The sequence below is a fragment of the Colossoma macropomum genome, unplaced genomic scaffold, assembly GCF_904425465.1.
Source record: "Colossoma macropomum unplaced genomic scaffold, Colossoma_macropomum, whole genome shotgun sequence".
NCBI classification, from domain to species: domain Eukaryota; kingdom Metazoa; phylum Chordata; class Actinopteri; order Characiformes; family Serrasalmidae; genus Colossoma; species Colossoma macropomum.
Window position 1 is genome coordinate 42,146,332 of NW_023494789.1, and position 14,131 is coordinate 42,160,462.

Genomic DNA, 14,131 nt, shown 5'->3' on the forward strand with positions numbered 1-14,131 from the left:
AGTTTGATGGAAAGTTGTGTGTTGTCTTGTTCTGCCATGTTTTTGTCCTTATAGAGGCGTGCAGACTCAAACCTGTTTAAACTATGAACTGAATGTTATTGCTGAAGAATGATATATAACAATGATAATATAATGACATGATATTAACAAATACAATAATACATATCATACAGTGATAACAATGATCACATATAACATTCAGTTTTATATAATATTGAGTGTTATGTTACATTACTGTGCAATTATGAATTTGTGTATAAGTAATTGTATGCAGTTAATTATAATAATTAATTATAATATAGCTACACTGCCGTTCAAAAGTTTCCGTTTTCAGTATTATAAAACCAACTTTGTTGTAAATACACATCAAATATTTTTATAATGCTAGTGCTCTATAATTTCATAGATTTAAAATTATTAGTATAAGGCCATAAGTAAACTGATGTTTCCCTAATGACTGAGAAAGCTGTAGAAGTTCATAATTCTAATAATATCAAGAAAGCCTATATATATATATATATATATATATATATATATATATATATATAATATATAATATATATATATAGACACACATGTAGAATTTGACCCGCAGGCCACACTTTGGGCAGCCCTGATTTAAAGGCCTAATGTACCACATTTTCCTCTTTGTTGTTTACTTATGACATCTGTGTAAGTTTATGTATCAGAAATAAAAGGCTGTTTTTGTTACTGTGTCTTAAATACTGATATATGTAAAAGAGCTCTGTTCTGATTGGCTGCCCTGTATTATAGCTTATTATTATAGGCTGTTATATGTAAATGTGTTGGTTTTGATGACAAAAGCAGTTAATTCAGCAGCTTAGTTTCCATGTAAGGGCTGAGCAGTATGTTTTAAAACTTTACTACAGCTAACTAATATTTCAGAACAGCCTCCTTTAATCACTGATTAGCAAAAAAGCCGACTTATATGTGTCAGTCAGACAGCAGGACATGAATGGATGGGAGGATGAATGGATAGATAGATGAATGAGTGAATGAATGATTAAAAAATGAGCTGGAACTTCGTAATTGAGCTAGTAAGCGCGTGTGATTGATCACCGGCCGGATGTTTCTGACCTGTTCTGGTCGTCTCTGTGTCCATTACGGCTGAATGAGGAAGCTTTAGTGAAGCTCATTTCCTCTCTGAGTGCAGCACAGACTCACCCTGAACACCATTACAGCTTCAGCCTGACTGTCAGTCAGTCTCTCTCTCTCTCTCTCTCTCTCTCTCTCTCACTCCCTCTCTCACTCACTCACTTTCTCTGTCTCTCTCTCACTCGCTCGCTCGCTCCTCTCTCTCTCTCTCTCTCTCTCTCTCGCTCTCTCGCTTGGAATCCAGAGTTGTACCAGTTAGTTAGCTCATCTAAAGATGCAGCCTCACTTACTCATCCAAGATAAAAACCTATCAATTACCTTCAGCTATTATTGTATAAAAAAACATATTTTCAGATGTTAACCTCTAGTGTCATTATGAAAAAAGTGAGCCCTCAGCTCGGAGCTAATGTTGCCTGAAGTCATTTATTCTTTGTTTGTTTTTGATCTTTTTTCTTCCCAGCTGGATTATTAACTCTTACAGATGCTCAAATATTGAAAGGAGTCAGAATGCACATCCCAAGCACCTGGCAGCTCCATCTAAGTCTGCTCCCTCTCTCTCTCTCCTTCTCTCTCTCTCATAGCTGTAATGGACCTGCTTATGTTTTCGCTCATCAACATTCTGCTCAGACAGCCAAGCATGATCTCAATCCAAATCAAACCCACTTCCACAGCTCACATTAAAGACGCTGGAACATTTGTAATTACAACTGCGTCACATCCATCATCCCTAGTGGAAGTGGCTAGTTAAAGTGAGGTAGTGCTCATTCATCTGCATTAGAACAAGGCCCCAGAACAGAGGCGCTGTTCAGTTCATATAACGAGACCCGTAACAGCAGATTACAGGTGAAAATTAGCAGGTTGATACAGAGAGTTTGTACGCTCCCTAAAGTAGAATTTAAGCGCTGTTAGAAAAGTAAAATCTGTGTGTTCTGTAGCGCTGCTTTTATCCAGGTTAAATCACTCCTCAGTCACCATAAACATGTTCTAAGATTGAACTTTTCCAATCTTCTGGCTGTGAAGACCTTTCAGACATGCGAACATTAGCAGTTCTAGTCACTCCACTCTTGCATGTTTAAAAGCAAAGGTTCCGAAATGGTTCCGTCACGTTTCTTTGTAAAAAGTAAAGTCCGCTGCTGCGCTCTCTGGTTAAATTCGAGCTTTTTCTAATCTGCTTTTTCTAATTTCTCCTCCTGTCCACTAGGCACGCTATAAGCAGAGTCTGGACCCCACGGTGGATGAGGTGAAGAAGCTATGTACGTCTCTGCGGAGGAACGCTAAAGAAGAACGCGTCCTGTTCCACTATAACGGACACGGAGTCCCCCGACCCACCGTCAACGGAGAGATATGGGTCTTCAACAAGGTACTCACGCACATTCAGCTGGTCTCAGATCAGCTCTGCTTTATTATATTCATCAGGACTCCAGTGGCAGAGACTGATCTCAGGTCAGCTCAGCCTTTCAAAAGTTTACAATGAATGTGGTGATGAAAAGGCTGTGTTCGCATTACCAGACTGAAGTGGCACAAATCTGATGTCACCCAGATCTGATGTTTTCAGAGCTCTGTGGACACAAATCGGATTATTACAAATCAGATCTGAGCCACTTATTATTATGGCTATGTTCACATTACAAGCCTCATTGCTCAATTCAGATATTTTGCTCTGATCTTTCTAACTTGACAGTTCACATTTGTGCTGGTAAGTGATTCACATCCGTCACTTATGTGAACCTGTGTCCTGAAACGACCACATCCTAATCAGTGATGTCATGTGAATGAACCACATGCGTCATGAACAGCAGACTAATCAACAGAAGTCTCTTTGTCGCAAATTTGCTCTGATCTGCTCTCAGCTGTTCACAATTAATGTGAGAGGAAATACATAAAGTGTCAGATGTTTTGTTTTTTGCACCGTTTAATGGCTCTAACTTCAGTTTCGGCGCTGCTACCAAATTAACACTGAAAGATTTGCATGTGTATTAAAAAACAAAAAAACAAAAACACATGAATTCTGATGTGAGACTTCTACTTAAGGTCACATGGCCATGAATCAGATATGTATCCGATCTAAGACCACATACAAAAAGCTACGCTCACATTAGCTGACTGAAGTGGCACAAATCCGACACAGATCAGATGTTTTCAGAGCCGAGTGGTGATATTTTCGAATCAGATTTGAGCCATTTTCATGTGTTGTCCTAGATCTGATACACATCTGATTTGTGGCCATGAGACTTATGGAGAACATTGGGCCTCATTTTCCAATTTCTTAAATCTAAGTTTTTTCTTAAGTTCTTGAGAAAGGTCCTAAGAAAAAGTCTACGTCTGATTCATGATGTGTTGTTAAACCGCAGAACTGTTCTCACCTTTGTGCTCTTGAGTGTGTGTAGATTCTGTTCTTACCTAAGAACAAATCCCAAATAAGAAAACATTGATGAATGTCAGAATCTTCGTAAAAACTACGTAACTGGGTTTTAAGAAGATATGAAGCCTGATCACATCAGAATTCGTGTTTTTCATTGTTTTATATTTTACTGTGAATGCGCCATCATTCAGCATTAATGCAGCAACAGTGCTAAAACTGAAGTTTGAGCTAGCAAACACTACAAAAGCATCCGATCCTTTTCACCCTCATCTCACTCTAATAATAAACAGCTGGGAGCTAATCAGAGTAATTTATCTCTGTGATGAAAACTCGTTCTGCTGGTTAGTTTGTTCTTTGTTTATGACGCACGTTGTCCGTTATTGTGACGTTACTGATTAGGATGTGCGTGTGTGGGTCGTTTCAGGACACGGGTTCACATTAATGGCAGATTTGGCTCACTTACCCACATGGATATTAGAATCAAGTTCGAAAAGATTGGATCTGAGCAAAACATTGGAACTGAACAATGAGGCTTGTAATGTGAACGTAGCCACAAGTTTTACTTGCAGATAAATGTAGAAACACAGAAACAAAGGAAGCTGTAAAACAAAATTAATAACAAGATTTAGATGCATTTAGAATGATTGTGAGCTGAAGATGTTTCTAGTTGTGTAGCATCAGGAATATTTTCTGTTTAAATGGACTTTTATTATTTTCTTTCTCACTCTGTTGCAAAACCACATCGTATTGAATCTCTCTTCCTATCTTCCCCCCCCCCTCTCTCTCTCTCCTTCAGAACTATACACAGTACATCCCTCTCTCCATCTATGACCTGCAGACGTGGATGGGCAGTCCCTCTATCTTTGTTTATGACTGCTCCAACGCCGGCATCATCGTCAAATCCTTTAAACAGTTCGCCCTGCAGAGGGAGCAGGAGCTGGAGGTGTGTAGTGCTGCGATGCCGAGCTGTTTGTAGCTAATCGAAACTAGGCAGATTAGAAAAACTGAGTCTGTTCTACAGTTTCTCGTTAGGCTGAATAAATAACTGACTCTAAATGTAGGTATTGTGATATAAACTGAGTCTGTTCTGCAGTTTTTCATTAGGCTGAATAAATAACTGGCTCTAAATGTAGCTATTGTGATAGAGTCTGTCTTTACTCAGGAACACATGGTTGTCTTTTATGTACAGTAGATGGATGGACGGATTGATGGATGGATGGATGGATGGATGGATACATGTCTTTGTGTTTTGTTGTGCCTTTGCAGGGAGTTTAAAGGTTTTTCCTGCTGAAACATTTCACAAAAAACATCTCTCAGTACTTTCTTTCTGTCTCACTCTCTCTCTTTTTCATTCTTTCTTTCTTTAAAATGAGACCCCAGCTCTCTTTCTTCATGGCTGTAGGTTCAGGGGTCACAGAGTGATGGGAGGAATGAGGGATAAAGGAGGAGAAAAAGCAGGAGTGTGGGTCTCTGCTCATCAATAACACTTAAGAGCATGACGGGCAAGCGAGAGAGTGAGAGAGAGAGAGATGCCCTTTTTCTCCTGCTTCAGCTGTTAAAGTAGTTCAGTAATTGAATTGAACTGCTGGCCTGTATTTGTGTGTGTGTGTGTGTGTGTGTGTGTGTGTGTGTGTGTGTGTGTGTGTGTGTTAGAAATATCATGAATTTTATTTCCGATTCTGCAATATAAACATTTTCTACTCTTTAATGGGCCAAACTGGCATTTTAATATTTTAAACCAGTTGCCTGTTTAAATAACAAGAATCAAATAAAATAAAAGTGTAGCAGTTGATATGGCTGTAGGAGGATGAGGCTGCAGCGTCAAAGAACAGTTTAAAGTCTGAAAGCAGAGTTTAAAGAATGACATGAACCAAAGAAGTGACCTTTTAATGGCGAGCTTGAACACATTCTGGGTGATGAGCCCAGCTATCAGTCAGTGAAGCTTCATGATGGCTCCTGTGATGCTGGCGAAGATGAGGCTGAAACCTCTGGGAGCGACTGGGGTTTGTTGGCAGTCGTGATTGTTTACCTCTGGATGAGCCGCCACTCGAAGCAACGTGACGCATTGTTCTTTTGCACATGCGGGTCAGTTTAGGAGCTGATCTGTTTAGACTGATGTCGCGTATCAGTCACGTTTAAAAGATACATTTAAAATGTCCTGCAATTTTTCTGCTTGGGGCTAAACCGCTGTAGGCAGAATAGGTGGATATATTTAAATGTATTATTATTTTTGGTTTTTTTTGACATCACAAAAATAATGATTGCAGAATGGGCTGTTCATTCTAGAAGCCGTTCATGAGCCAAAACACATTACAAAACAATCAGAAACCAAAAGAAACACTTAATGGTTTCTATGGAGCTTTTCAGCAGGGATAAGTTCAAAAAATAGCTTGTTTTAGTTTAAAACTTAATATTATACTTAGTTTAAGCCTGTTTAAGGTAGTTTTATTCCTGCTCATGTAATGTAAGTGTACACACAAAGCCCCTGTATTAAGGTTAAGTTAACTGAGCTGTATGTCTACATAACCCATTAGTTTACCCAGGCCACATCAGCTGTAGTTTATGTAACATTAACCCTGTGAATTTCTATATGCGTTCAAACCAAAGTTTGTTTCAGCCTAAAGCTTAAAATATAAAGTTAGCTCAACGCAAATTTATCACATATTTATTGGAAACGCACAGAAAACGACTGAAGCCTAAAACTCGCTAAGAAAAATCAAAACAAGTGTCAGCGTATGCATATTGGGCATGGTCCATTCATCATGAAATTTGCACACAGTGTAAAGGGCAACTTTGTCAAAACCTGTAAAAAGGACAAAAATGGAGATATGAGGGTTGTTCCGACAGCAGCGATATATGGGCTGTGTTGATGAGGAGTGAATGGAAACATACTACATCAGACTCTTTCATTTGAAATAAGTGAAGGAAATTCTGTTTCCCTGCTATGGGCCCTTTAATGTATGGGTGCAGTCTTACCTTTTTAGGAGGTGTTGTGCAAAAACTCAGCAGCATGCAGAGGAATACATTTGAAAACGTCTAAAATAGCAGAGTTAGGTTTTCACTGTGGATAATGCATTTGTGTAGTGCATTCTGGGTATTATAGTGAGGAAACGCTGATGAACAAAAACACAAAAACGATATAAAATCGTGAATTCTGTCAAACTGATGAGGCTGAGGGATGCAGAGCTGCACCACTGAATACAACACAACAAATAACATGTTAAACCAGTTTTAGGCCTGAATGACCCTTTAAGTTACTGACCCAGTGCCAGTCCAGGATTTCTGCTCACATGTAACGTCGTTAGACAGGTGAAGGAAGTACGCTTCAGCCTCATTGCACTAATGTGAACTTTTCCAGTTCACGGACCACCGTCAGCCCACACTTCCTGCAGCATTTAACATGCTTTACATGCTAGCCTTATGTAACGTTTTTTTTAATATTTAATATTTAGGTTCTAACGTGACCGAATACATGAACGTGTGCTCATACACTGTAAGCCTGACTTTATTATTCCTGAATGGAATAATGTTCGTTTACAGCTGGATCTGCTCTCATTCGGGTTATTAACGGACTATTAGAGAGCAAGTAAATGAGTTTGTGGTGAGTTCTGATGAGAGAGAGAGAGAGAGAGAGAGAGAGAGAGAGAGGGGAATGGATGTGGTGTAGAAAGTGGGTTATAATTTACCCAGAAAGATTGATGCAGGAATTTGACAGAGAGAGAACAAAGAGGCAGTGGAACAGAGGAGGGAGGAGGTGGAGGAGAACAAGAGAGGGGGAAGAGAGGGAAAAGGATAGGAGGAGGAAAAAAGGAGAGGAAAAGAGTGATAGAGAGGGAAATGTAAGTGGTAAAAGGATAGAAAGAAAAAAGAGAGAAAACTAGGAAGACAGCAAGAAAGGAGTGAAAGTGGAAAAGGAGAGGGATTAGAGATAGAAGGAGAAAAATGAGGGAAAGGGTGAAAAGGGGAGAAAGAAGGAAAGAGGAAAAATGGAGAGAATGAAAGGGAGAGGAAAAAGAGTGATAGAGAGGGAAATGGAAGTGGTAAAAGTATTGAAAGGAAAAAGCGAGGAGTGTAGGAAGAGAGAAATAGAGGAGCGAAAGTGGAAAAGGAGAGGGAAATGAAAGAGATAGAAGGAGGAAAATGAGGGAAAGACGTTAAAGGGGAGAAAGAAGGAAAGAGGAAAAGGAGAGCGAGAGAGGAAAAAAGAATAAAAAGGGAGGGAAAAGAGTGATAGAGAGGGAAATGGAAGTGGTAAAAGGATTGAAAGAAAACAGAACGAGGAGTGTAGGAAGAGAGCAATAGAGGAGCGAAAGTGGAAAAGGAGAGAGGGAAACGAAAGAGATAGAAGGAGGAAAACGAGAGAGTGAAAAGGGGAGAAAGAAAGAAAGAGGAAAAGGAGAGCAAGAGGAAAAAAGGAGCAAAAAGAAAAGACAGAGGGAAAGAAGAGGAGAAATGTAGGAAAAAAATAGAGAGAGAAAGAGACAGAAGAAAGGAGTGAGAGAAGAAATGGAGAAAAATAGAGAGGAAAAAAGAAAGAGATAAAGAAGAGAGAGAGGATAAATGAGTGCAGGAGTATGTATGAGAGGGAAAGAGAAAGAGAGTGAGGGGTAAAACGGAGAGAGAGAGAAATGGATGTGGTTCAGAAATTAGGTTTTAATTTACTGAGCCAGAGGAAGATTGATGAGTATATGAGAGAGATGAAGAACAGACAGACAGGAGGAGAGAGAGAGAGAAGGCAGGAGACTGATAGAAGTGAGGGACTTCTCGATATATCAGTTGTTAGTGGTTATTTTCGATATTGGTCTTTGTAATACTGACTTTGTAGAAGACTGCGATATGCAAATAAGCCAGTTTGGTCCCAATAATACAGGCTGAACTTTAACTGTGTCACATTAAAATTCATCAATGTGTTTCTAATACATTGCAAAGAGTGTTAGAAACAATGTGTGGATATAAAATCACTAATACTTGTATTTTGTCTGTTGGAGCCGTAACAGGCGCATGAGAGAGATGAGGAACAGAAAGGCGGAGGGAGAGAAAGAGAGAGAGAGAGATGCTTCTGGAGGGTTGTTACTAATGCAGGAGGAAGCTCTGGTGGGGAGTCCCCACTACACAGTGATAAAACCTTATATAACCATATCAGTCACACACACACTGTGAAGCCATTTGTCCTCCAGTTCTACTCGTCTGTTTTAGAGTCGGACCGATATAAAGATTTTCTGATCGATTTATGGGGCTAAAAATTCAGATACCCGATAATATTAGCCCATATAATTTTCTACTTCAGTAGGTTTAGTTAAAGTGCTTCACTGACTGGTATAACTGTCAGTATCACACTTTAAACAGCAGTAAGTCTCAGTCTGAAGTCCTGTTGGAGCTGGATTAGTTTAATCTGGGGTGATGCTGTATTGGGTGATTACAGACAAGATCCATGATTTTGATCCTGGAATCATAGTAGTTTTTACAGTCTGCTAAGTAATGATCCTGGATTGAATTGAACTCAGAGCTCCCTCAGTCACAGCAGTCCTGCTCGATTAGGCATCTCAGTAATGTAGAAACTAAACTGGGTAATAGAGAACAGCACTTCCATTTCTTCTATTTTTCTTTCTTTTTTTTATTGATAATGGCCTTCATTAATTAAAAAAGTACTCAGGGTTCCTATGCAGTATGGAAAAGTATAGAACGTGTGGTTCTGAAGGGGTGGACAGGTTGGCAAATTTTCTGGCAAATCATTGGCTTCCGCCTGTCCAGGGTGTTTCCTGCCTTTTGCCCTGTGACCACTGGGATAGGCTCCAGCACCCCCTGCGACCCAAGGGGATAAGTGGCTTAGATTGTGTGTGTGTGTGTGTGTGTGTGTGTGTGTGTGTGTGTGTTTTAGAACCTCAAGAAGTTTGTTGATGTAGGCTGCGAAAACCAAATTTAGCGCTAATATTTTGAATGTTGCCACAACTTTTTTTTCCATTTAATTTAACCAGAAATGTTCTTTTTCAGTACCTGAAAAGTTGCAAAAAATGTTTTTTTTTTCAGGTAAAATAACAAATATAATATAATAAAATATTAATGTGGTATCATGACAGATATCCCCTAAAACAAACACACACAGCCCTAGTGGAGAGGTGGACCGAGAAGAAGACGAGAGCATTTTAAAAGGAATGCTGCCGGGTGATCTCTCGTGTTACTGATTTATGGAAAAATAACAGACAAAATAAATTTAACAAAATGTGCTTAACAGTAGATTATGGGAAGTCAAGGAAGCCAGAGATGCATACATGAAATTAGAGATGATTGAAGCAATCAGCAAAATCACAAAAGTATGGAGCCCTGCTGGTGACATCCCATAAAAATAAAAATAATGTGTGGCTTAGAAAGGCGTGGGAATGAGATAATTAAGTCATGGCCACAACTTACTAAGGCATGAGAACGAGATCGTGCCTTACTAAGTTGTGACCGTGCAATAGGATCTCATTCCCATGCCTTACTAAGTTGTGGCCACGACTTAATTATCTTGTTCCCATGCCTTACTAAGTCGTGGCCACGCATTATTTTTATTTATACAGAATGTGACTCATCTAGTGAGACACATATAGTGACACTTAGCAATCAGATATGCTAATGAATTATTATTCAATTAGCACCTGCAGAAGCAGCTTCAAAATTCTTGTTGAAATGCGTTGTGCGTGTGTTGTTAAGGTCCTGTATGGCCATAAGCTCCCTCTAATGAATTTATTGTCTCTCCAATATATTCATCATAATTAAATTCCTGCTCGTGACCTCCCAGCAGAGCCGCGCCAATTCAGATCGCTTGATTTGCATGCTAATTCGTTAGCACTACAAATATGCTAATGTGTTAATTACTGTGGGCGTTTTTGCATTTTCCATCTCGAATATTCAATATGCCACGTTCACCATCGGGGACGGGTCTGCAGCGCCGGGCATTATGGCGATATTAGCGTCTGAAAAATGCCGTGTTTTGTTTGGAGCGCGCGGATCGCGCCGCTTTGTTAAAAGCTCGCTGCGTCTTCTAAAGACGAGGGCGGCGGTGAAATAAAGGAAGACGGAAGCGTTCGGAGATGAGCTTTGGCATCCCAGTTGGCCCATTAATTCAGACGGAGGTGACAGCAGCTGCATTTTAAACCAGCCCTGATTTATTCGGGTCTTTTACCTTCATTTGTACACAAACATGTTTTACATATTTCTGCACACTGAGCCGTTCTGCTCTCCGCAAAGGCCACCACTGGCGTTTATACGGAGACTGGAGTGATTAGACTGAAGAAAAGTTTGTGTGCATGTTTGCAGTTGTCTAATTTTCTCACACATAAATATTTAGAAGTGTTAGATTTCTTACTTTTTGCATTTGATACTTGTTACATGATATATAAAAAGCATAACAATAAGTGTTTTGGTATCTAGTCATTAAAGTGAATCTTAGCCTTCGTTATCTTTATAGAACTCAACATAAACATTGACGTGTTAAATCAACGAATTGAATCAAGTCTTTTGGTACACAAAACAATTTTAAAAGTATTTTTTTAATAAACTAATATTGACTGTAGTGTTAAGTTTCCTCTAAATTTAATTCAAAGAGTTGATTAACGTACAGAGATATGTGGAAGTATTTGCATGTTCTCATTTTTGAATTTTTGCATATTTGACACTTATATATGTTTATATTATACTTTATTAATAGGATTTTTTTTTTTAAGTTTTGACAGATAATACAATTTAAATTGCTTCAATAATTACATATTTCTTTGAATAATTAATAGAAGACAGGTCTCTGCTTATGTCTCTATTTAAAAACTTCCTAGCAAATACTCAACATGCTGTATGAATGCTTTTAACACAGATGCCATCATATATTTTAACAAAACCCTGTTTTGTTGATGTTCTAAGTGAAAACAATGCATCCTCTATGGAGAACACACTTAAATATAGACAATTTCCTGCAAATCCTGGTACAAAATGTCTATTTATTTGAGTGATAGAGAGGGAAAAATTTAACGTAATGCTCCAAAATGAAACATAAAATATAAAATGTGCCATAACTTTTGCACAGGCTGCATGTTATGTTTAATTTTTCCCCCAATGTGTAAAATTCAGTAAATAAACAGTAACTGTGCATTAAAATGTGCAAAATTAAGTGTGTTGCAATAAATACTAACATTTGCTTTAAGGTTCCTACTTAAGGACTTATACATTCATCTACAGCGATTTGATTGATTGATTGATTGATTGATTGATTGATTATCTGCATATGATTATAAACCACTGTGTTATGAATATTTTTACTTAAATGCATTTAACTCAGTTATAACACATTAAATAAAGAGTTTTGTGTGTTTTCTTGTCTGTTGAAGTCCTTAAATAGCTGAAACTGAGAACAGTGACTTTATAAGAACTTTTCAGACTCTTTCACATCAATAAAACAACCTTTAGAAACGTCCAAGCACAGTGACATTCAGTGTTTTAGCTCAGTGCTCTGGTCCTGGAGGGACGCACGACTGCAGACTTCAGCATTTTCTCTGTTTTAACCCTTACAGGTTACATATGTTGCCCAAACGTAACAGCATCACATGCTGGACTATTATATGGATCATTGCTGACATGTAGTTCATTAATCACATCACAAGTAAGAGCAACAGATTAGAGAAAGAAAGAGCAGGAAAAAATGCTTAATGACGCTCTCACACCCTCTGTCTCTTCTTCTCTTTCTCTTTTTCTTTGTCTCTTTCTCTGTGTCCTTTTCTGCCTTTCTTTCTTCCTTTCTTTTACTCATTCTCTTGTTCTCTCTCTCATTCATTCATTCTCTGTCCTTTTTTCTTTGTCTGTTTCTTTTGCCCCATCTTTCTCTTTCTCTTTCCTTTTTTGCTTTTTCTCTGTCTTTCTTTCTCTCACTTCTTTCTCTCTCTCTCGCTCTTTTCTTTCTTTTTCTTTCTCTTCTTTCACTCATTCTCTCAATCTTTTTCCCTTTTTCTTTTTCTCTGTTTCTCTTGTCCTGTCCTTCTCTTTTTCTTTCTTTTTTTGCTTCCCCCCCCCCTCTCTCTCTCTCTCTGTGTCTCTCTCTCTCTCTCTGTCTCTCTCTCTGTCTCTCTCTCTCTCTCTCTCTCTCTCTCTCTCTCTCTCTCTCTCTGTGTGTGTCTCTGTCTCTCTCTCTGAGACGCACAAATCGTTTTCTGACTCTAAGTGAGAAAATTGAAGGCATGTAAAAGTTGCAGCCCCCCAAAGGAGGCATTTTGTTGGTCTACCTCAGAAAGCGTAGTGATGTTTTTCCAAAGCCTCCAGAGCTTCTAATGAGTGAATTCAGATACTTTAAGCACTTGAAACTATTACAGACATTCAGTTGCACCCACAGCTTGTATCTCCATAGAAAAGCATTAACGTATAGACCAGGTACTCTGAAACATCTGAAACATGAGGTCACCGTGCACAATGCCAAGTTTGGGCTGGAGGTGTATAAAGCTCCCCAGCATTGGGCTGTGGAGCAGTGAAACTGCATTCTCTGGAGTGATGGAGTTCTATACTGTATCTTTGGGATGAGTCAGAGATCAAGAACTAGTACCTGTACCTGACCTCATTAATGCTCAATCAAATCTCACAGCAGTGTTCAATATCTAGTGTAAAGCCTTCCCAGAAGAGTAGAGGCTGCTACTGCTCTATTAATACCCTTCATTTCAGAAGAAACTTGATATACTGTAAACACTAAATATTCTGATGCATGTTTGTCCTGTAGGTGGCAGCGATAAACCCGAACCATCCTCTCGCCCAGATGCCACTGCCCCCATCCATGAAGAACTGCATCCAGCTGGCAGCCTGTGAGGCCAACGAGCTCCTGCCCATGAACCCTGACCTTCCAGCTGACCTTTTCACCTCCTGCTTGACCACACCCATCAAAATTGCCCTACGCTGGTGAGACACACGTACTTAATTCAGAAACGTCTACTTTCTTAGTCCACTCACTGGCCACTTTATTAGAAACACCTACCTTATACTTCCACTCACTGGCCATGTGCTTCCACTCACCAGCCTTCTCCTTCCACTCACTGGCCACTTTATTGGAAACATCTACCTTCTCCTTCCACTTACTGGCCACTTCATTAGAAACACCTACCCAATACTTCCGCTCACTGGCCACTTTTTTTTTTCTTTTTATAAACACCTGCCGCCTTCTTCCACTCACTGGCCACTTTATTGGAAATACCTACCTTGTGTTTCCTGACTGGCCACTTTATTAGAAACGCCTACCTTCTTCTACTCACTTGCCACTTTATTAGAAACACCCTATACTTCCATTCACTGGCCACTTTATAAGAAACACCTACCATGTACTTCCACTTACTGGCCACTTTATTAGAACCGTCTCACTCTTAGAGAGATGAGAAAATATCTCAGTACACTGACTTGGAAAAAGATAGAAAGAAGTGGGAGGGAGCGAGCGAGAGAGATTTCAGAGCAGTGGAGGAAGAAAGGATGAACGAACAGGTGGATGGTTTGAATTTTCAGTACATATTTATTAATCCAGTAACTGCATTCATTCAGGCGCTACAGCCTGTTTTTACTGTTACAGAATTTGGAGGGAAAATAAAAACACAGAGAGAAACTCCAGGGAGAAAGAAAAAAAGAAAGAAAAATAGAGAGAGAGACACAGGAAGAAGA

At 39.2% G+C, this 14,131-nt stretch overlaps 1 protein-coding gene across 7 annotated transcripts in view; it reads left to right on the top strand.

The window, feature by feature from the left end:
* The window catches only part of rptor (regulatory associated protein of MTOR, complex 1), a 189,873-nt gene that overhangs the window by 75,825 nt on the left and 99,917 nt on the right, over positions 1 to 14,131 (top strand). For all 7 annotated transcript variants that reach the window (XM_036571374.1, XM_036571377.1, XM_036571376.1 and 4 more), the window contains exons 5-7: positions 2,318 to 2,476; positions 4,275 to 4,421; positions 13,209 to 13,384. In XM_036571374.1, the coding sequence (XP_036427267.1) occupies positions 2,318 to 2,476; positions 4,275 to 4,421; positions 13,209 to 13,384 (482 nt within the window). The remainder of the gene's footprint in view (positions 1 to 2,317; positions 2,477 to 4,274; positions 4,422 to 13,208; positions 13,385 to 14,131) is intronic.